We start from the raw sequence: 22,349 nt of genomic DNA, 5'->3' as shown, positions 1-22,349 counted from the left end.
TTGTCCTCAATACAATCGAATTTTCACTGCATCTGCTGCTGATAGTTTTAAATATTACATTTGTTGAAATGCCGAAAATCTAAATCTGTCAATGTCAAGAAATTCTTCAGTTCTTTTTACCCACACCAAATTTTATTGAAATCTGGTGACAGAGATATCACACAAATATACAATTCAGGACTGAAACACAACACAAAAAAGGCTGTCGTAACCAGTCACTTTCCAATGTCTAATGTAAAACTTTACAATAGAACTGGGAATTGATTTGATCAGTAACAAGATAATTGCAAGGTAACAAACAGTAAACTGTCGACGTGGCAGGAATTTATTTTCTTCAGGCATTTTAGATGAGGACCACTGAAGGAAACTGAGCCCTTCTAATTTGTAACAATAACAATTTTATGCACATAAATTAAGGTAATAATTAACAAAATACACACTATAAAACAAACAAAAACAAAAACACATTCTCCATCAGTATGCCTCGTGTTTCAGCATCATTGCATGGTATTAAGAAGAAAATTCATGGCAGTCCAATCATAAGGCAATGCTGGTCCTGAATAGGTAGATCAAACCCAACCTTTTTAAGTTGTACTTCAATAGAAATCTAATAAATAATCTGTGCAAAGTCTCATTTTCAACACAGGAATGAGTGGTGTTTCTTCTCAATACAATAAAACAACACAAACATGAAAAGGGCATTCACAAGTTTTTCAGGCACTTGGTAGGAAGTGAGAAGTAGGGAAGGGCTTTTAACTATTCCTTTAAAGGGCTTTGCTAATTTCCTGACTCATCCTGAGTAAAGTGAAACCACAAGCTCTAGGTTGTAGCTGCCACAGAACCTTTCTTGTCACTGAAGAAGCTCTTCAGCAACATGACCTGACCAATGCCAATGACAAACAGTAGGACGGTTTCTCCAATGGACCAGTAGGTGACCCGTTCGTGGAGGTGCTCCGCTCTTGATCGGTCATGTGCCTCTCTCAGCCTGTACCACGTCTGCGAGTCCACCACCACCTTCAGGATCTCATGAATGGAGACACAAGATGACTCCAACTGAAAACCACAAGATCAACATATTAATGAGCACAAAATGGCCACACAATGTCAGTTGGTCCGGATAAGACTCAAATTCACCAAACTGCTCCTCAACAGATCAATGTTAACTTCCTATGGTTTTCCTGACAAGATTTAAAGTGGCCACTATCAAAGACACACATTACTCCATCCTGTATATAGGAGGCTACAGCGTAGCACACACTACTTATATAGAAAATTACAAATGAGCACCAAATCTGTTGTGATAGGAAATACAAACATTAAAACTGGAAATGGTAGTATTTCTGAAAACGATTGTAACTCCACTTTGTACAAAATTAAAATGCGCTGATCCACCTTAAACACTCAAGCAGAAACACTTCCAAATGTTTAAGGCATGACGGTAGTAGGAAGGGCACAGCTTTATTCTATATGGTGAGACTTAATTCAAAACACCTCTGGCTCCACCTTGTGGACTTAATATAAACGGCCCCACCTCTGGGGCCAATCTAAACAACATGTAAGAGCAACAGCTTTGATACACTTGTTCATCTCGTCCTGTGATTAATTGAAACTATGTAGGCGTTCTGTGGTTGTCTGCATGTTTTGCTTTCACGTCAACCATGCCATGTTTGCTAGTGTTAACAAACTGCAAAGGGGACAAAAGAGAATGCTCAGCAGGGCAGGAGGATGATAACAGGCGAACATTTTTCATTTTTCATCTGAACATCTTTTCTTTTCATTGGCAGGCCTCCTCTGCAGCAGACACTGTTTTAATGTGTTGTTCCTTGAAGTTAATTCTAAACAAGCTTTCCTTAGGCCTCACCTGAGTCAGAGCTGTGCTGCTTGACATGCTTGGCATGAGAGGCTCCTCGTCTCCATGCCGGAACTCCAGATAGACCATTTTATGGGTGAAGGAGGAGAATTCATTGCTGAAGCAGACCTGGTAGACTCCACTCATGGCTGTGGTGTGAGAGAAACTGTCATATTGCTTCTTCTTTTCATTATACAAGACGTTGTTCTGGGGATCTGTCACAAAGCAGTCCACATCATAGTTGCCTCCTGCAATGACCTAAAAGAAGAGAAGAAGAAGAATGTTAATTTGACTGGAACACATGTTTTTAGACTGGATAACAAAGAATTGACTTTAAAAAAACAAAAGAGGATCCCAGATAACTGAAACCAGGTATTGTTTATAATATGTAAATAAATAAAATGATGTGTTGTTTTCTCCATTGAAAGCTTTCCTGTCCTTCCTGGTGGACTCAGTGAAGTTGTGCAGTTTCTTGTTGGACTCACCTGAAAGTCTATGTCGAACTTCACATCTTTCTCCAGCTCTTCGTAGAAACATTGCTTCTCATTGTCGGGCAGCTCAAACGTGAGCTCGGTCCCAAACACCGCGGACACACAGAGCAGCAGCCAGCTGATCCCCGGACCGATCATGATGAAGACCCGGAGTCTGTGCAGAAAGCCGATCGCTCTTCTTCTCTGACGAGCGGCGGCGGCTCCGGAGCTCTGACGTGGCGCCAGCGCAAAACACTTCCGGGGCACGTTTGTTTACGTTCAGCTAAAATGTTTTTCTGCTGCTGTTGAATGTGTCAGAAAACATCCAGTTTATACGTTTAAAATTGTAAAAAATAAATAAATAAATAAATAATAATAATAACAATAATCAGTATCAGAATCAGTAGTATCAGTTCCCGAGACGAGAACTTCGCAACATGATCAGGCCACCTTTCAAAATAAAGGCACGTTTTAAAGTTTCTCAGAAATATGAGAAGATTCAGATGAATTAATAATTCCGTTTTTAGATATTTCTCAACAGTGTAAAAAGTATTCAGACGATCTAGTAACAATACCATACAATCAAAAATGTATACGTGATTGCAGGCATCATATATGTATAGTAAAGTTATATTATTTACTATTATTTATCTCTCCATTTATATATTTGTGGTGAAAGTTGAAGTATTAGCAGCAAAATGTACCAATTGTGCCAAAATACTACAAAAACTATGCAGTTTGGTGCCTGTCTGTGTTATATTATTCCACTATTGGACAATACTATTAATGCAGGGAAAAGTAAGCAGCATTTTTCGTGCCATGGCTGGTGCAGTAATAACCCAATTGATTAATAGAGATGATAATAATAATAATAATAATAATAATAATAATAATAATAATAATAATAATAATAATAATAATAATAATAATAATAATAATAATAATAATAATAATAATAGGAGGAAGAAGAAGAACGATCATAGAATGTTGTAATAGATAAATAACTGTAAGTTTTCGTGATATATTCATGTTTTATTTCTGCTGAACATCCTTGGGCTTATCCTGCCAGGTGACTCAAATCAAATTAAGATTTCCCTTGACCAAAAAAACAAAAACAAAAACAAAACTATACTAAATAAATAAAAAATAAGAGGAGGACAAATACAAAAAAATACGACGAGAGCAATTATTGCATAACGGGTTGCTTGACAACAGAGCGTTAAACAGGAGTCTTAATGTGAAAATCCCGACCAACACAGCTCGAGCCCTCCCTTCCGATCAGGGAGTTGTCACCATAAAACAGGAAAAACTTGAACATATTTCTAAGAATTCATTATCAGTCTGAAACATGCAGAACTACATGGATGCGGTCAAGCACTTTGCAGAGAGCCACGTGACTGGGCTCACACTTATCTTTGTCGCAGGTGAGTCGATTTTTATTCGTTATAATTTATTTTATTCTATTTGTTTTTTTGCCATGATAATACTGTATGCAGTGTTTTTTATTGAAGCTCACACAATGACAATTGAAGTAATTTAACTCGTAAGACTGAGCTCATCATCCAGACAGAGGCTGTCAAATGAAATTGAACTTCGATCAATATAATGAAAGAAATTGCATTTATGACTGAACAACATTAAGAAATCAGTAGTGGCAACAGTTTACATCAAACCGCAGGGCCTATATTTTGAAAGTACTATCAGTATGTTTCCAGTACTATTCAAAAAATCAAGACAAACCAGTTAGAATTACGAAGCAACATGTTATTGAAATGCCTCAATGTCCTTTTGTAGTAAGTAATGACAGCTTCGCCTTACAAAATAAATCCACAATATTCATAGGAAGAAATTCAAAATAAAATAAAAACACATAAACTAAATTCAAAAGTCAGATTATTATAATTTTAAATAGTAAAACATAATCATAAATGACCTGCATTGAGATATTTAAATACAAAATCACAAGCTACCAAACGTAAAGTAATCATATTTAAATGAACACTTTGATCTGCTTTTTGCTTTTTTTTAGTTTGTTTGTTTGTTTTTTTCAGGCGCAGGCCTGCTGGGCTTCCGTAGATGGATGGCTGGGGGAGTGTGCCGGAGCAAGGCCAGACTGGAGGGGAAAACAGTCCTGATCACAGGAGCCAACACTGGCATTGGGAAAGAAACGGCCTTGGACATGGCTCAGCGAGGTCAGACCCTCATCAACCGTTTATTTATTTCCTTTGAGGGGCTGTTTGCTGTTATTGTTCAACACTTCACTAAATTTATCTTAACTGCTCATCATGACAAAGCGTAAATACTTTGACGCTGTTTTTATTTCTGTCAAGGGGCCAGAGTGATCATGGCCTGCAGGGACATGACCAAGGCTCACATTGCAGCTGATCAAATCCGTCAGAAGAGCGGAAACGGCAACGTGGTGGTGAAAAAGCTAGACCTCGCCTCGCTGCAGTCAGTCAGAGATCTCGCCAAAGATATACAGGAGAATGAGGAACACTTGGACATTCTTATCAACAATGCAGGTTGTTTTCATTTGGCCTTGCAGGAACAACACACGCACACAGACACTGTTGCAAACACAATTTTTATGAAATGCTCCATCTAGTGAAGGTCAGAAAACCTTGGCTGAAAAATAAATTTGTTCTGGTTAACTCAGCGTCTGACACTGAACTGCCTTGTACTCCTGATGTATGAAGTAAAAATCAATCAATTTTGAACTTACTGTAAAACTAGAGGCCGCACCTTATTTTGTTCGACATCATGATAATGTTTGGATCTTTTTAAGGTATCATGATGTGCCCTAAGTGGAAGACGGACGATGGCTTCGAAATGCAGTTTGGTGTAAACCACCTGGGTCATTTTCTCCTCACCAACTGTCTCCTCGACCTGCTGAAGAAGTCAGCTCCAAGTCGTGTTGTAATCGTCTCTAGTCTGGCACACCAGCAAGGTAAGACAACGGTCTCTCATTTTGTGCGTACCCGAAGCTTCAGTCATCGCATCTACAATTCATAAGCCAAGCAAAAACTTTTTAGTCTCCAATATCATCACAGTTAAAATTTAAATAGATAATAACATGGCTTCCTTTATTGTTTCTGGTTTTCAAGTCATACAATATTTTACAACGGATCGTTTCTTGCAGGTAAAATTCACTTTGATGACATCAACCTGGATAAAAACTACACACCTGAGAGGAGCTACAGCCAAAGCAAGCTGGCAAATGTGCTCTTCTGCAAAGAGCTGGCTGCAAGACTGCAAGGTAATGTATAATGTACACTGTGTCCCCTTAATACAATACTGTTAGAATAGATATAAATATATATAATGTATGTTATTATTAACTAGATATACTGCAAGAGCAAAGGAGGGGGCCACATTGTCTGGCTTGAAAAATTCAGTTTTTTGTCTCTAACTTGTTCTGATGGATCCCTCTCATTAGGCACTGGTGTGACAGTGTACAGCCTTCACCCCGGGGTCATCAAAACAGAGTTAGGCCGCCACTTGTACCCTACGTTAGCCTCGTGGAAGAAGGCCATAGTGAAGCCATTCATGCTGCTGGTCAAACGTCCCTGGGAAGGAGCCCAGACCACCATCTACTGCGCTGTGGATGAGAGCCTGGCAAATGTCAGCGGCCTCTATTACAGGCAAGTGCACCCATAGCAAAACTTACTTCTTCTTTTTTTCAACCGCTTTTTCCGTTTCCGGGTCGCGGGCCTGCTGGAGCCAATCCAAGCTCACATTGGGCGAGGGGCGGGGTACACCCTGGACAGGTCGCCAATCCATCACACGGCCAACACACAAAGACAAACAACCACTCACACTCACGGCCACTTTAGAGTTAACTTAGACATGCATGTCTTTGGATGGTGGGAGGAAAACCACGCAGACACGGGGAGAACATGTAAACTCCGCACAGAAAGGACCCAGGCCAGGAACCGAACCCGTGACCTTCTTATTGGGGGGGGTGACAGCGCTAACCACTACGCCACCGTGTTGCCTCAAGTCAATTTTCATTAATTGGAATTTAATTAAATTAATTAATTCAAATTAATCAATTCAATTACAGCCATGCAAATTACTTCCTCTCTGTAGAATGGAGGTAAAAGGTAAAATAGTTAAAATGGCCAAGTAATATTTTATTTCACAAGTTGAGCATTTAGCAGTTTAACTATTTCAGAATAGCTTATGATCACACTTTTGGTGATTTTGTCCTCTTGTATTTCTTCCACCATACAGTGACTGTGCCCCCAAAACGCCAGCTCCTCAGGCCCTGGATGACGCTGCAGCCAAGAAGCTATGGGAGCTCAGTAACTCCATGGTTGGTCTGGCTTAAACACATCCGTCGCTGGCTCTGTTTACATTGTTGGATAAATTATGGAAATTGATTTTATTGTCTATACGTTTGATCAATTAAGATTTTATTTTGTCTATTCAAATCTTTTGATTTGAGCAGAAAGATTTGAAGATGAGTATTTTCACACAAGTTAGTTGAACAAATTCTATCACTAAGTGCACTGTTATATCACTGATATATCCTTATGTTGAATTATGTATATTCTGCAAACATATCAAGTTGTGTATCTATATAATTTTATTTGAATGAGGTTACCCTAGCTTATTTAATTATGTTTGCATTTTAATGAGCTCTTTCTGTCCCACACCTAACATGCTTTTGTTTTAAACATGACAATTTTTGTGGGCCAAACATGGTGGCAGTTAAAAGACATGCAAACCGTCAACCTTCTGCCTTTATTAATGGCATCTAACAACACCAACATACAGAACAATGAAGGGACAGCGTCTGTATTGACCTCGCTGCAGAAACATGTACAAAGCGCTCCAAGCAATATTCCAGTTTCCTTAAAAACCCTAACCTTAACCTTTCCCTGTTGAACTTTTCCAGAAGAATTGTGTAAAGGTTAGGGAGTGACCTTAGGTGCTGGTGGTGGTGAGAAAATCCTCCATGAGATATACGGAGGGAGTGGACGCCTGAGGGCAGACAGACGTTAGGAAACACCCAGTAGATCCAGTAGACTCATCATGTTACGGAGTGCCCCTGCGTGTATGTGTGTGCTTTATACACCGCAGATGCTGTTTGTTGTGTCTTGACAAGGTAGTCTGGGTGATTTGTTGCTTTTAAAGTGAAAATAAAATTTTGTGTCTTTGTTGGCAAAGTGTGCAAAAAGGAGGCAACAGAACTGTTGACTTTTAGCAAAAAATGTTTGAGCTAAAATTGTCTCCAAATTACTCATCATTATTGTTATTATTGTTATTATTATTATTATTATTATTCAATACATGGTATATTTATGAAAGATGAATGTTTGTGCATCCCAAAAAATAGTAGTCAGCAGTCATTTCATCACTCAGAGAAACAAATAGAGGATCCAGGCTTTTGTTAGCAGGCGATCAACAAGTTCAAATGGGTCGCTATCAGGGATTCGAGAGCAGTTTATGCATCTGGAAAAATGGGAAAGCAAAGACCGGCAGATTACTGGAGATCTTTATCATAAGCTCTCTCGTTTAAAAGCGTTTTCCCAACCTTCTTCTGTAGATGAAACCAGCTGAAAATAAAAATAGTTACCAAAGCGTTCCTCAACTGTACGACTTATCTGACATTATGTTTTACTGTGCTAATCAACAGCTTTGCTTTGACATCACTTCATATCTCTCATTATCATTTCATCATTATCCCTCAGTTTGATCTTTTCGTTTCGACAAGCGCATCCATGTGTAGTATTGTAAGGGTGAGATATAATGAAATGATCCAAATGCTGCACTGTAATTGAAGTGTAGAAATTCCAGGACTACATGTCTGTGGGTGTGTAAAGCATGTCAGTGTGTGTTGATGGCCATCGTATTTGAATTACTCAGCTAATTTTTAATTGCAGTCAGCCTTAGTACATAATTGATGGATTCTGTTCGTCACACAGTATGACATCAGGATGTTTGTTTTTCTAAAGCGTCCAAACCAGTTGGTGCCCTTTTTGGTAAAATGCATTATTATGCATGAAGTCACACATGTTAAAGAAATGTACAGTGCTGCTGTTACGTTGTGCAAATATAACTTCAAACCAGGTGTGTTCAAAGCTGCCTGCAAGAAATTTGTGTTTAAATTATTATTCCATTGACAATCCTTTTGCTGGACGGAAATAGAAAGACCAACTTTTAGACCACGGTAGATGCCTGAATCCCTGACAAGAGTTTCTACTTGCTACTAAACAAAGATCACATTTTAAACTTAAGGCAAAAAGCTCTTGTTTGCTTCATAACCCTTAGGTGTACGAAAAGCACAAAAATCATTCCGTAAAAAAAACAGAAATAAGTAACAACACGGCCACATTTATGAACTGAATGATTGAATTAGCCCAAAGGCGGACTCAGATTTTGTCTCCACTGTCTGTAGGTAATGTCATGCACATGCCCTTATCAGTTCTCCGTCCAACGGATACACAATCAATAGCTGGGCTGGAAAAGTGATAAGGAGATGTGAGTGACCAAAGAACCAGAGTATCTTTTTTAATCTGTGTCCTACTGCGACAAAGAACCTGTTTAATGACAGAAATGAACGCTGCTCCCACCGAGGGCTGCATCCTTTTCCTCCAGGCCCAAAGAGCGGCGCTCCTGAAGGTCAGCGCCGATGAGGTCTGTTGGTCCTCTTCCACCCTCCAGTCACAGAAGAGGATCTTTCAGAGAAGTCGCTTGTTTCTTGTTTCTGCAGGAAGAAAAGCGCCTGGATCTCTTCCACAGCGAGGAACTAGTTAAGATTTAACTAATGCAAGTGGGTTTCTGCACCAGGAGCCCTTCACTGTTTGACTGCAGACAGACTTTTGAGACACACCCCATTGATGAGTTTTATTTCAGCGCAGCCCCGCCTGGCTTGGACGGATTTCGCAGCTGCCATTGGTTCGTACTCTGAACTCACCATACCTGCCCCCTGGCTCCTGTGGACCGGGGCCAAATCGTTCCTCCACCTGTCAGTCACAGCGAGATCAGCCAGTGGGATGAGGGAGGCCAGGCTTGGCGGGTGTGTTCCCGCCAGGTGTGGCTGAGAAGCACATTCCAATATGCACATACCTGTCAGCTCCTCTGGTATTCAGCTGCTCCTAGAAAGTGAGACCTCTGTTGACCACTCACTCTCCCCTTTCCTCCGCTTGGGGCCCATGCAAAGGGAGAAGGAAATAACTCCTGTTTCAGCGCACAAATAAGCAATTTTCTACCCACGGTGTGCGTATCTTCAATTCTTTCTCAAAGCATGCCATTTCCTTTCATTTTATGATAAACCTTTGAAGGATGAGAACACAGACGGAAGATAATATGAATGTGGACCATGTTAAAGTCACTGAATATGCCCCAATGGCTGTTTGGTGTGTAAACATAGGGGCAGTTACTATAAGCTTTTACTATAAACTTTTCAATTGTTCAACTATGCGAGCACATTTTAAGCCTGCAGTACTTTTTTTTTTTTTTTTTTTTTTTAAATTGCAGGGTATCCCAGACTATTGCGGTTGTTTCTCATTATAAGGCTTGTTATGTGGAATCAGTTAGTGTACAGGTGCAGGCAGTGGCATGTGCTTCCCCCCTCCAGCAAAGAACATCAGATCATCTGTGCCTGTTTTCTCACAGCGGAGATCATAAAGCCTCAATGAGAATGTGTGCGAAGTGGAGATATGTGCTGTCTGCCCCCTCTGGTATGACGGCCCCTCTCTTTCTTTATTCAAACCACTTTCTTTTGCTCTTTCTCTTTCTCCTCATCCCTCTCCCCTAACTTCTTGGTGTTTTCTCTTCTCGCCATGGATTCCTCGGCCCCCTCTGTCTTGATGTTTCTTTCTCCCTCTCTTTCGGAGTACAGAGGCAAACAGTGTGTGCCTCAGGCAGGTGTGGGAATGCAGGTTTGCAGCTTTCATGGACCTTGAGCAGAGAGGAGCAGAGTGTAGTCCATGCAGTTATTATCTGTGGACGAGTCGGTGCATGTGTTGAGCTAAATCAGAGCAGCCACGATGACTAAGCTTCTGTGTCACTCGTCACTCAACAACTTTGCCAGTGCTATTTATCATCATTAATATTGGAAACGTTTTGGTTTGCTCAAACACTGAGTAAACACCTTTTTACACAACTACTACAAGGACACACTAATCACTTTCATCACTATAACAGCTCCTATCTTAACTTATCCATATCCCTGCGGCTGCAATGATAATAACTATCGTAATTTCAATGCCATGCAACACTGGAGTTTAGTCCAAAAGTGTGTGAAATACTCATGTGCCATGAAGCTTTATATGTATATAATGATTGATCTATATTAATAATCAAATTCTTCTCTTTTGCTGCAACATGATATTTCACAACTTTAGTAAGTCTATGATGAAATATTTATAAACACGATTTACCCAAAAGTTCATATTACCTCAGTTCATTAATCATGTTCTTGATAATATTCATGACTGAAATCTATCACAGTCTGACTGACCCCAAAACACAAGCAGCTAACATCAGTTATCAATATCTTTGATTTCTTTAACTCTCCAAATGTTGCTCCGAATGCATCGCTCATATAATTTATGTCGCATTAAATTAAATTGAATTGTGTTTATTTTCAACAGTTTCGTGGAAGCTTAGACAATGAGGGTGCAAAGTCATGTAAGCAAAGCACATCAAAGGCTGATGTTACTGCACTTGTCTTAATGTTACTTCCTTATACAGTCTAATTTTCTGTTACCCAAACAACCCTACGAGCTCATGATGTGATATTGAATACCACGATCCTGGCTGCTGCTGTTGTTGTTGTTGTTGTTGTTGTTGTTGTTGTTGTTGTTGTTGTTGTTGTTGTTGTTGTAGCTGGAACAGCGGACAAATCAGGATCAGGATCAGGATCAGGATCCGTGCTGTCTGTGAGAATTCATGGGTCCGGGCTGGTAGAAAGATTTACAGATAGTTGTGAGGGGGTGTTTAGGCCCTGAGGCTGTTTTCTGTCACCGGGGATAAAGACATTGTCAAGTGAACACACACAGACAACAGGGTGGTGCTGAGTCAGCTGTCCGCCTCACTTAACGCATGCTGCGCTGCGTCCGACTCTTCGCCACGCTGTTCCCACCAGCTCAGTCAGGGCTGCCTGGTAACTTTATTTCCCAAATCGTCCCATTAGATTTTTTTTTTTTTTTTTTTTTTTTTTGTTTGTTTTAAAAGTTTTATTTGAATGAGATACAGCAAGCAAAAAGTTTCCAACACAAATATTTTTAATTTTCTGAGCTTTGGATCCTCGACGTGGCTGATTTCGATGGACTGTGGTAGTTCAGTCTTGTGTGTTTTTCTGTTGTACTCTTCCATTTGGTACAACGCAGCCCTCTTCTGCATGGTTTGACATTCTGCTCCTGAAATTTTGTGATGTCTTCACATATCTTTGGTAGAGGAAGGGCCGCAGCCATCTCCTCTGGCATTGTTGTCGATTATTTAGTTGAGTTCCTCTCGTCAGTGTGAAAGTCTGGCGCTAACCAAACAAGCGTCGCTCTCTCTTTATCCAGTTCCGGGCTTTTTGTGGGAACATCAGACACCAGGGCCGCTCATGTGGACCAGAGGAGATCTGCTAAAGCATCTTCTGTCCCTGACGGGGATTAGAGGGGACACATTCCTGGCCCTGCTGCCCTGCGGTTCCCACCACTGCACTGTTCCCATGTATGTATGAAGAACCGCACGCATCCAGAGGCAGACAGACAATAATCAGTTGTGATTCAAAATCAAATTCAATTCACTGTGAACGGCTCACACAAGTCACAAGCAAACAAAATACAAACAACACAGATGTAGTACTGTAGACACATTTCCCAAAGAATACATGCGAAAGGATCCCTCAAAAATATTTTCAAATCTCTTCTTTAAATAATCAAACCGTCGACTATTGAAGATCAACATACTTTATCTTCTGTACTTTGAACATTCAGCTGCAATCAATAAAAAACAGACAAGCACGACCAACACTCCCATTACAAAGATTTTAGTTCATGAACAGGAAGATAAAACACTGGAAATGAGAGAATAGGCTCATCTCACACATCTGGTTCCACAACCGCCGGACCGATAACTGATGACAGCGGTGTGAGGAGGTTCTGCTTAGATGAGCCACAAAAGGCCAACAATGTCATTGACAGCACATCACACGCGACGTTAGCCCTGCCAAGGCCTGTTGGGGGGGTGGGGGATGCCTGGCGTGTTGAATCCTCCCCTGGATCGTTTCCAGTGGAATGTCTCCTCATGCCTCTGAAGACTTTCCCGGTCGGAGGATTTCTGTCACACGCTCACCACTAACGGACTGCAACCAGCTTCTGAAACTGCGTTTCCAGTGTAGTTGTTGCTGTGCTGTATTTGTACCTGTTGAGTGTTAATTATGATGAGCGGTGAAAGGAAGGGAACCAGGGGAGCTGAATCTAAAATTTAATGACCTTTAGTGAACTGAAATGTAACAACGAGCAAGAAAAGTCCGACTTTTTAAACATCTCATCTCAAACATGGTGTCGCTGGATATGTTAACACTGTATAACACAATTCAGGATGACACAACACTGAAGATAAGACAGTATGACATGGTAAAGGTCTTTGGTGTGTGGTTAGAGCAAAGAAAGAGCAGCGAAACATTTATCTGGACTTCAAACCACCACGTGGTTAATGTGGTGGCGGTCAACACTAACGTCACTGAAGCTCTTGGAGGGGTTGAAAATCTTAACAATCAACATCAAATGCTGAAGGGAAGGTGAACGCTTCACTTCCCGCATCCGGAGTTTTCAAATTGTTTAAAGATTTGAGTTTAGATTGCCACAGGCCTTCAAACTCACTTCATGTGCCACTGCCTGTGAGAAAATGCTTCAATGCGCAGCGCAGTTATGAGTTTCTACATCACAGCTATGTTATGACAGGATGCTGAACATCTTCCAAACACGGAAGGAGAACTATATAAATGACACAAAAAAAAACCCAAAAACAAACAAACACACAACCACACACTGAAATAAACGCAGAGTTTAAAACTGTCACTCAGAGAATATATTCCCATTGAATGATTTATGGTCTGCTCTAAGTGAACTGCCAAATTTTGGCCACTCCCAACAAACATTTCAGAAAGACATCTAACTCATCTTTTATTACAGCTAACTTATTTCCACTACAGTGCAAAAGTCACTTGGAAATGTTCCCTATACAACTTAGTGAACTGTCATATTTTTAAACTTCTGAATATTGTATACTTCTATAAATACATTCTGTAACATTATGATATATCTTACATGGGATGTGTTTTAAGTTTGTGTGACAGAGAGGAGTAGCTGGTCTTCGGCGGTCAAACATTTTTTGTGTATACATATTTTTTAGCCTTATAAAGTCCCGGTCTAGTCCCTCTTTGTGGAAAAAACTGGTAAAAACAATGACAAAAGTCAGCCTATGTAGCAATCGACACATGAATGGTTTCCAAAAATGATTATTATGGCAAAGAATATTAATATTTGTGCCTCAGGTACAGACTCTGGACTTCGGAGAGTCTAGGAACATTCATCGTTGTTTGATCCGTATCTCTTAACAAAAAATATGCCTTCGTCCAAATTTTCTGTTTTAGCATGTGCAAATCTAAAAGTCAAAGAAAGATTGATTGGATTTCTCACTTTAGATGTATCTGAGTTGAAATTACTCCGCTGTTAAACTCTGCTTGCTCAGACGTTTGTGCGTCACGGTGTAAACTGGGATGGGGATTCCTGAATATTGTATGACACCAACACACAGAAACACTAAAAACCTACATCCACAGGTTGAAAGCCGTGTGGCGCCTGAGTCCGTAGCTGCACGGCAGGGACAGTCGCACAGATCTCGCATCCAGTCCTGTACATGGCTGATAGTGATGTCACGGCTCACACACATTTTCACTGTGATCTTTTTTATTTATTTATTTCATTTATCATCTCCTCAGGCCAGTTTGACAGGCCATACAGCTCTCAGTTGCTATGGACACAGATCACACGAGCTTCAAAATAATGTGTCCTTGACAACAACCTACAACTTTCTGTTTTTGTGTGTGTGTGTTTACCTGTTTGGGAGTAGTACAGTGGTGTGCACGTGTGTGCTTGTGTCCTGTGGAGCAAAAATGAACCCTACATTTCTAAAAATGAATGGGATATTAATGAAACTAAATGACGCACAGATGAGTTAAATGAAGTGCGTTGTGTTGTGATGGGGAACCTGCACAAACCAAGCTCCAGCTCTAAGCTTGGTGAAAGTCGTCTGTAACTGATAGACTTTGAAAACGAGCTTGTCAACCTCGCCGGGACCTGAACAGATGAGAAGCAGCACTGTGAAGCTTCCAGAGCTGCTGCTGTTGTTGTGCTGTGTTACACCCCTGCTGTTCACTGAAGGATGAAATGTGATCATGGAGGGCTGCCAGCACACATCAGGACCTGGCAGCTGATGTGGCAAGCCCAGCAAACTGAGACCTGAGTCTGCGTCTCTCTGTCTCACTGTCAAACTCTGAACACTAGAGGGCGAGCACTGCCCTCACATCCTGTCAGCATGGACACAGTCTGCATGCTGAAAACCACAAAAAAAAAAAAAAAAAAAAAAACCACACACACACAACATAAAAAAATAAAATAAAATAAATAACCAACAAACTTGTATAACTTCTTGCGCATTTGAAAAACATCTATGTTCTCTCATGTTGGCATGTCTGTATCACACAGAAAAAAGTATAACCAGAATTCTCTTATAAATCTTATTGGCTTTTGTCCACCAACATTTATGCCTGCAAATAGAAACGGCCTGCAGCTTCACAGCAAAGAAGTGAAACAGATGGAAACTAGAAGGCAAGAACGAAGGCTTATTAGACCTTCACACTGAGGCTCTCTCCTCATCTGCGATGGATGAAATGCCATCCAAAGGGGCTTCTGACATGGATCCTCTAACGAAACATTAATCCAATTATTTTAGCGTGCACGGTTACATTCAATGAGATTCGATTTGATGAGATGAATTCTATCTAAAGTTTTTGCTTTGCCCCAATAACAAAAATGCATTTTGAAGTTTTGCCTGTTGTTGTCATACTCATACCTCAGCTGCCTCATGAGGTTTGGTTTAATTTACCAATATTTTGGGGGATGTAGTAACAACATTAATAATTCTGATGCTAATAATAATAGAGAGTAACAGGGACATTGTGTTTGTGTGCAAAGATCAGAGAGGAGTTTGGACAGACGCAGGACATGAGACCATAAAATTAAAATATATGTAGCATTTTTCAGCTTTTTGTTTTTTAGACTGTTGCAATGGCTGAAATCTTTGATGTGTACACAGCACCGGGCATCAGTATGATCTCTGTTGTTAACCCACACACGCCACGCAGCTGTAAAGGTTTTCCTAAACGTGATGGTGACCTCCAACGGGATAAAGGCGACCGCTAAAAACATCGTACGGTTGCAGCGGCAGGTGAAACTACAGCTTGAGGACACGTTGGCAGAAACTGTTCCGGGTCTTTTGTTCTAAACTTCAGAGGTTATGACAGCCCAAATAGGTTTAAATCATTTTCCAGATGAACCAGTTTTTGTGGTCAGTTGCCTCGATGGATACATGCTGAAACAACAGGGCTGTTTAAAGATTATCCTCTCTGTCTGTGAATGCTGAAGAATTGTCTTCCTCAGCACAGGTTTGAAAAATGGATTATTATATGTCCAAGGTTCCTAGGAGCACTTTCAAGTCTGTCTCACCCGAGCAAAACGTAGCTTGAAGCAGCTAAGGGAGATAAAAGATTAATTTCAGCATGTCTTCAGAAGTAATCTAATTATAGCACTATATTAGTTACCTCATGTGTTGTAAAAAAAAAAAAAAAAAAAACCACTAAGAATTTTCTGAATTATCCAGGACACCATCACATTTGTTATCTGCAGTCTGTTTTATAAGGATAGTTGTATATATGATTACCAAAAAAGAAATCTGACAAGTTCCTTCCGCTCCATGTAACAGATTTTACGGCTGGCAAAGCCAAGCTAAGTTTCTTTAATACACTCTGAGTACCTTGAAGGATACAAGTCCCCATGTAACCAACACACAGCTGAGGAAGTTCAACTCCAGCCATGATGCAGCAAGAAATGAAGAAGGATATAAATCTGGCTGCATGGGTCAGATGTTTTATTCCTCCGGTTACGTGGACCGTCAGTTCGGTGCCTATTCCAGCTTGCACCTCAGGCGGTGAATGCCAGTTCTGCAGTAGTTTTGAGACTAAGCGAGGCATACTCTGGGAGGTTTATTAGTCTTCCCCCTCTCACTCGCTCTCGCTCTCCTTCCTCGGGGCATAGCAAAGGCAACTGTGGAGAGACACTGCCACAAATAGACTCTCTAAATATGGAGGGCTTCAGTCAAGAGAGCGGCATGATTGAATTTTGGGCCTCTCCACCAAACAGCTTCTATAAAAGGAACAAGACGGAGGAGAGGATGAACGGCTGATAATGCTTCCTAATGGAATATGTGTGTTTTGAGTGTTTTGTGTCAGCTTGCACCCGTGTGTGTGTTTCTACAGTAAATCTGCAATCACCTCTGCTCATGATCAAGCCAATTGGCCCAACTGGCATTTTTTGTTTGGCGTCATGTTTAAAGATGGAACCCATATTTTTAAACCTTTGAGAATAGAGATGTCCATGTGATGCTTTTTTTTTTTTTTTTTTTTAATACAGTGCAATGCGTAAGATGAGCAGGATAAGCAGCAAACTCTTCGTTTCAGACAATCAGGATTTCATACGTCACAAACCAAAAGGGGTCAACGGTGTGGTGGTGAGACACCAGGAAGGTGAAATAGAAGAAAAGCTCAAACATGGCTGAATCACACTGATCTGCTGTTTGGCCTGTCAGCCCGACGGGAGCTGAGGTCTGATCCTGATTCCTCAATGAGGAAACAACATATTTATCATTTTAGATTATGACATTTTTTTTTGGAGGAGTTTATGTCGGGAGCAAAACTCCAGACATAACTTTGATTCTATGCTGTATCAGTAATCAAAATCAAAGTGAATCGCTAGAATTGCTACCACAAAGTCCCTTCAGATAGCGTATGTTATGGTTTGGTGCTGTATGGTGCTCTAAGGTCTAGCTGGGCAAACTGTTTGCTAGCTAGTCGATGACTTCCTCGAATACAAATACTGAAACGTGAAAACATGCATGGAAAGCAGCGTGCATGAATCTGCACGATAAAGGTACATCTAGACAACAAACCAATAAAATGAAAGACGCTAAATTCCCCTGTAGAACAGGAGGGAATCGTGCAGTCAGTATCAATATGGATATTGGGTATAAGAATATTAATTAGAGATGCTTTGGAGCTGATTTAGTCACATTTAGCCAAAAATCTCACACAGCCAAACAAGTTTCCTTTCTGCACATACATCACTGCACACGACCCAAAGCGGAGGGCGGCAGTTTATATCTGTGATGATATTTCATCTGGGACTGACACATGTGTTGAACTGTGTGAAGACCCTCGTCCTGCTGTAGTGCTGCAATGCGCCATAATGCCCTGCAGCTGACCCTGTGAGCTGACATCGTGTTTCACACACTGTGGTCGCCGAGCGTGGCCGTCAAACAAGCACAGAATCCTCCCAAATATTTTGTCATCTGGTGATTCGTTAACCTTTAACCTTACTTACTTTAGTAAGACTTGACATAAAGAATCAGCATCAGTCAATATGTTAAAACAAACAACAACAACAAAAAACAAACACACCAACCGCACAGTCACATATTTCATCTGACCCAAAATATGATCAGCCAAAGACACTTCCACGCTGACTATATTATAATAATGAACACATGTCCTCGTGAGTCAGCCACCTCCATACAACAGCCAGAACAGAGTGTGTTTGTGTACGCCTCAGTGTGCGTGATGGCGGACGGTGTCTGTAAGTGCAAAATGTATGAATATGTGCATGCTGATAAGCACGCGCGACCCCATGCATGTGTCTGTGCAGCCACGTGTCACAGCAGATGTTGCCTAAAGCCTCTCCACTGATGTTCTGTCCACTGACCTTCAGTAAGATTTGAAGATGTTTAGTTTGACAAGGACAGTTCACTTCTGTAACTGATTATGATGCTTCGGCTTTCATAAATATGTGTCACCTCCAGATCTGCTATGTGGCATTTGCATGATATTAGCATATATCTGTGGACCAGCCGTGTGACGCTACAGAGAGCGGAGCTGGTGGGAATGACACCTGTTAGACAGAGAGGCAGATGCCACTCTGGCAGGGCCACGTGGCGGAGGTTTGGGTGGTTGAGGGTGGGAGGTGAGGAGTCAGACAGTTTTCTTTTTGGGGCTGGATGCAGCTTATTGAAGATACTCATAAACATGCTAAATGTATTTGTTACCATGAAGTTCACATCCACATAAAAAGTTAAACTGTCATTGTTACTTTTGGAGGATTTTTTTATTCGCCCTACTTTATTTGCCCTGGTTATGTTTGAATCATAACATTGAGTCATTGGAAATGTTTTCACCAGTTAACGAATTAGGTGCAGTTCTCCAGAGTCGGTTGGTTAGAGCCTCTGGAAACCGTGAATATCTGCAGAAAGTTTCACCCTGAATCTGACATATTTATGTCTCAACCAATGAGGTGGACTGACCGACATACTAACACTATATATTGCTGTAAATATTGCTGTTTCTGGTTTCTGGTGGTATAAATAAAATCAAATTGAATCACCAGAGATCCAATATGAGTCAATAATTCCACGCTGAGAGCTATCTGTAGCCTCGTATTGTGCCAATGATGACCAAAAAAAGTACCGATCTCTCCGAATTCCTCTAAAATCTGAAGTAGTGGTCAAAATAAAACCTTTAGCATCAGGACACCCTGATGGGCTCCCATGTTATGCTGTCATCACATCTTTTGCTTTCATTTTGGATCCTCCTGCTCAAAAAAGACAATAATTCTCTTGCTCCTTGCAAAATCTCCCAAATTTCTTGACCCCACACTAAACAGCACAGCTATGGGTGATTACATAAAAGAATTAGGATGACGTCAGTCTAAAAAGGCCATAATACGTGCATGTCTCTCCCTCCTGTTTGTTTTTTGTTTGTTCCCATCTCAGGTTCAAGCTTTTTGTCAGTTCTGCTGCTCGGCCTGAGAAAGATGCAGCCAGGTGGCGACCCTGCATGCAGTACCTGGCACACAGCAGAGCGTGCAGCTCTGCGGCCAAATCCCTGAGTCTGAGAGCTGCCCACACCGGCCAACCTCCCAGCATGGGCGAAGGAGCTGTGGGCGCTGTTGCGCTGTTGCTGACACAAATATTCTGGCACCGAAATAAAAGGGCTATTTTTTGAAATGGTATCTTTGTATGAAAAAGTTGCCGTTGTATGAAAATATTTTTATTTATCTGCGGTCTGTGAGAACAGAAACAGTCTCTACAGTAATGTCACGTGGCAGAATAAGGTTTGATGGTGCAAATATGCTCACGCAGTAAGTGAGTGTTTCATTGACAAATGTTAGTGGAGTGTGAACAAGGCCGCTTCTCTGATACAGCAAGACGTCATTTCAGACTGACACCATCCCTGATTGGATGTGACTTCAGACGATCACTGTTAGTGAATATATGCAGGCCAGTGAGAATTCATGGTCCTAAGTGTCCAAAATGGCTGGCAGGTCTGGACCTCGATGAAAACACCCTCCCTGAGTTTACATAAAAAAAAAAAAACAAAAAAAAAAAACAAAACACAGCCTGGTGCTTTTTCAAGATGTTGGTGGAGACCAAAATTGAGCTAAAAGGACAGTGAGCCAAGCTGTCAGAAGTACATTGGATAATGAATCACACTGTTGCTTTTTTCTGCTAAGTCCACTCCATTTACAAGTATGCCTTTGATTGAAGGGAATAAACGAGGGAGTGAGACCCAGAAATCCGCGCATGCTCGCAGTGAATGTGACTTCAAGTTTCACCTTATTATAGCTGTTTGCCAGACTCTTCAGTAAAATAAGCGGTCTGATTGGGCGCAGTATCACGAGTTTGAATCCTCTTCATGACCTTTGTCAAAATGTCATCACTGATCTGTCTCTCCAATCTTTTGCGTCACTCCCTTTTTCATAGCGTCTATTATAGAAAGCCATAAAGGTAATCTTTACAATCGGTGTCAGTCAGAGATGAGTATCACCAGCTCATTACCAGCCATGTTTAAGGGGCTTATTATGGGATGTAAGGGCCCCAGCAACAGAGCTGAGCCCGGGGTGTCCTGGTGGCTCGGGCTGCTAATGGCTGCATGAGACTGAATTGCAGCTCATTCTACACTGTTGCGTCTCTTTCTTTCTACATTTCTATCAACTCTGCTACCACACAAGAAATGAAGTACTTAATAAAGGTGGGGTGCCCTCTCTCCTTTTCGATAAAAAGACTAAAAAGCTGTATAAATCAAGCAATAGGAGCGGTTGAATCGTACTCAGTTATGCCCTGTTAGTGCCCTTGATCCTTTTAATGATCCCACACAGACAAAGCACCGTGATCCCACTGTGAAACACCCCGTGATGAAATAAACCATTGTGTGTGTCCTCGCCACAATATGCTAATCCGGGATTAATTATGGGCCAACCCTAATGAGTATCTCTCTCTCCCCCCTTAGATATGTAAATGTTCGCGCAGTGGACAGTGTTGAGAGTCTCTGTGCTGCCTCTGCTCTATAAAAGACACAGGACGGGACTGAAAGAGACGTGGCGAAAGGTTTCTGGACAACAGATTGTTTCATATAATGCAGAATAAAACAGGGTCATTGTTTTAAAGCAGCGTGTTGGTTGATGAGGCCCCCGAATCAGTGAACACAACCCAAGTCGTACATTGGTGGCCGATCTGTATTGTTCTTGTACCACTTTTTCCTTCTTTGCATTCAGAAAGTGCAGCCAATTTAACAGCACATATACTTGTAACACATATATAACGCACACCTCAGTAATGTTTTTGCAAATCACTTTGCTTATTAGGTTTACTCCAATAAAATGTTAGCCCCAAAGTAGAGAAATCCAAACTTCTCATTATTGTTGACCAGCTTCAGAAAATACTTCATATATTTGGCTATACCTGGTGAGAAGTCGTAACGATGTAATGTCAGGGAAAGATACATGAAAACGTTCTCAGTTCAAAATGATTCTCGGGCAAACGTTTAAGGCCTAATTTATAAATGATATTACTGGATTGGTCGTACAGTGCATGAGGGCGTAACCCGTACTGTTGTGGTGTCAACTACTTTATTTCAAACCAGTGGTTGCAAAGCAAAGGGCTGAAGTTGAACCTGGAGTGGCGTGAGATATATGATGGATATGTCACAAAAGGATGTAAAGGCTACTCTTTACATTTCTTCAAATCATCATCTCTTTAAAAAAAATAAAAAATAAAAAATCTCCTGCAGTCAGAAAAGGGGAGACGCCTCTTTCGTGCACAACACAGGAAAAGTACCGGCTTTATAGCAGAGGTAGAGGTTGCTTGTGTGTGTGTGTGTGTGTGTGTGTGTGTGTGTGTGTGTGTCTAAAAACCTGTTTCGGGATTCACCACATGAATGAACTGCGTCTGTGTTGCTGCTCGGAGTTTCTGTCCAAGGTGCTGAAATCTGCTGCTCTGATCACGTGACCGCGCTCCCTCCCTCCAAGAGAGCAGGATGCTGTGTGTGTGTGTGTGTGTGTGTGTGTGTGTGTGTGTGTGTGTGTGTGCGCGTGTGTGTGTAGGCTAAGCACGCGGACACTTCAGTCCTCATCATGAGGATTGAGGCTCCTGAGGAAGGTTTCTGTAAGACGGCGGAGGGAGGCTGTAGTTTGTTTGCAGCGGGGATGTGATGCAGCTGAATCAGTGACTCTCCACTTGCATCCTCCTCTTCTTCTTCTTCTTCTTCTTCTTCTTCTTCTTCTTCTTCTTCTTCTTCTTCTTTTATTTCTTCCTCTCGCCCGCTGTGAACATTTAGTGTGGAGAACTGTGGACGGGCACATAAGAGTGGGCTGCTGCCCACCAAGTCTGACTGTGTTTCGGAGCCGCTGAGGGGAACATGT

The 22,349-nt window shown here is 41.3% G+C and overlaps 2 protein-coding genes across 2 annotated transcripts; one reads left to right on the top strand and one right to left on the bottom strand.

The window, feature by feature from the left end:
- Window positions 1-119: 119 nt before the first annotated feature.
- tmed3 (transmembrane p24 trafficking protein 3) lies at window positions 120-2,553 on the bottom strand. Its single transcript, XM_029499141.1, has 3 exons — window positions 2,335-2,553; window positions 1,862-2,107; window positions 120-1,053 (listed from the first exon to the last, which is right to left on the bottom strand). The coding sequence occupies exons 1-3, from the start codon at window positions 2,476-2,478 to the stop codon at window positions 820-822; spliced, it is 624 nt and encodes a 207-aa protein (XP_029355001.1). The 5' UTR covers window positions 2,479-2,553; the 3' UTR covers window positions 120-819.
- Window positions 2,554-3,606: 1,053 nt separating this feature from the next.
- LOC115041587 (retinol dehydrogenase 13) lies at window positions 3,607-7,904 on the top strand. The gene is made up of 7 exons (XM_029499140.1): window positions 3,607-3,743; window positions 4,371-4,511; window positions 4,650-4,841; window positions 5,105-5,266; window positions 5,459-5,575; window positions 5,756-5,960; window positions 6,553-7,904. The coding sequence occupies exons 1-7, from the start codon at window positions 3,668-3,670 to the stop codon at window positions 6,647-6,649; spliced, it is 990 nt and encodes a 329-aa protein (XP_029355000.1). The 5' UTR covers window positions 3,607-3,667; the 3' UTR covers window positions 6,650-7,904.
- Window positions 7,905-22,349: the final 14,445 nt, after the last annotated feature.

This window comes from Echeneis naucrates, chromosome 3 (genome assembly GCF_900963305.1).
Source record: "Echeneis naucrates chromosome 3, fEcheNa1.1, whole genome shotgun sequence".
Lineage (NCBI taxonomy): Eukaryota > Metazoa > Chordata > Actinopteri > Carangiformes > Echeneidae > Echeneis > Echeneis naucrates.
This window is presented reverse-complemented; position numbering and strand designations above follow the sequence as displayed.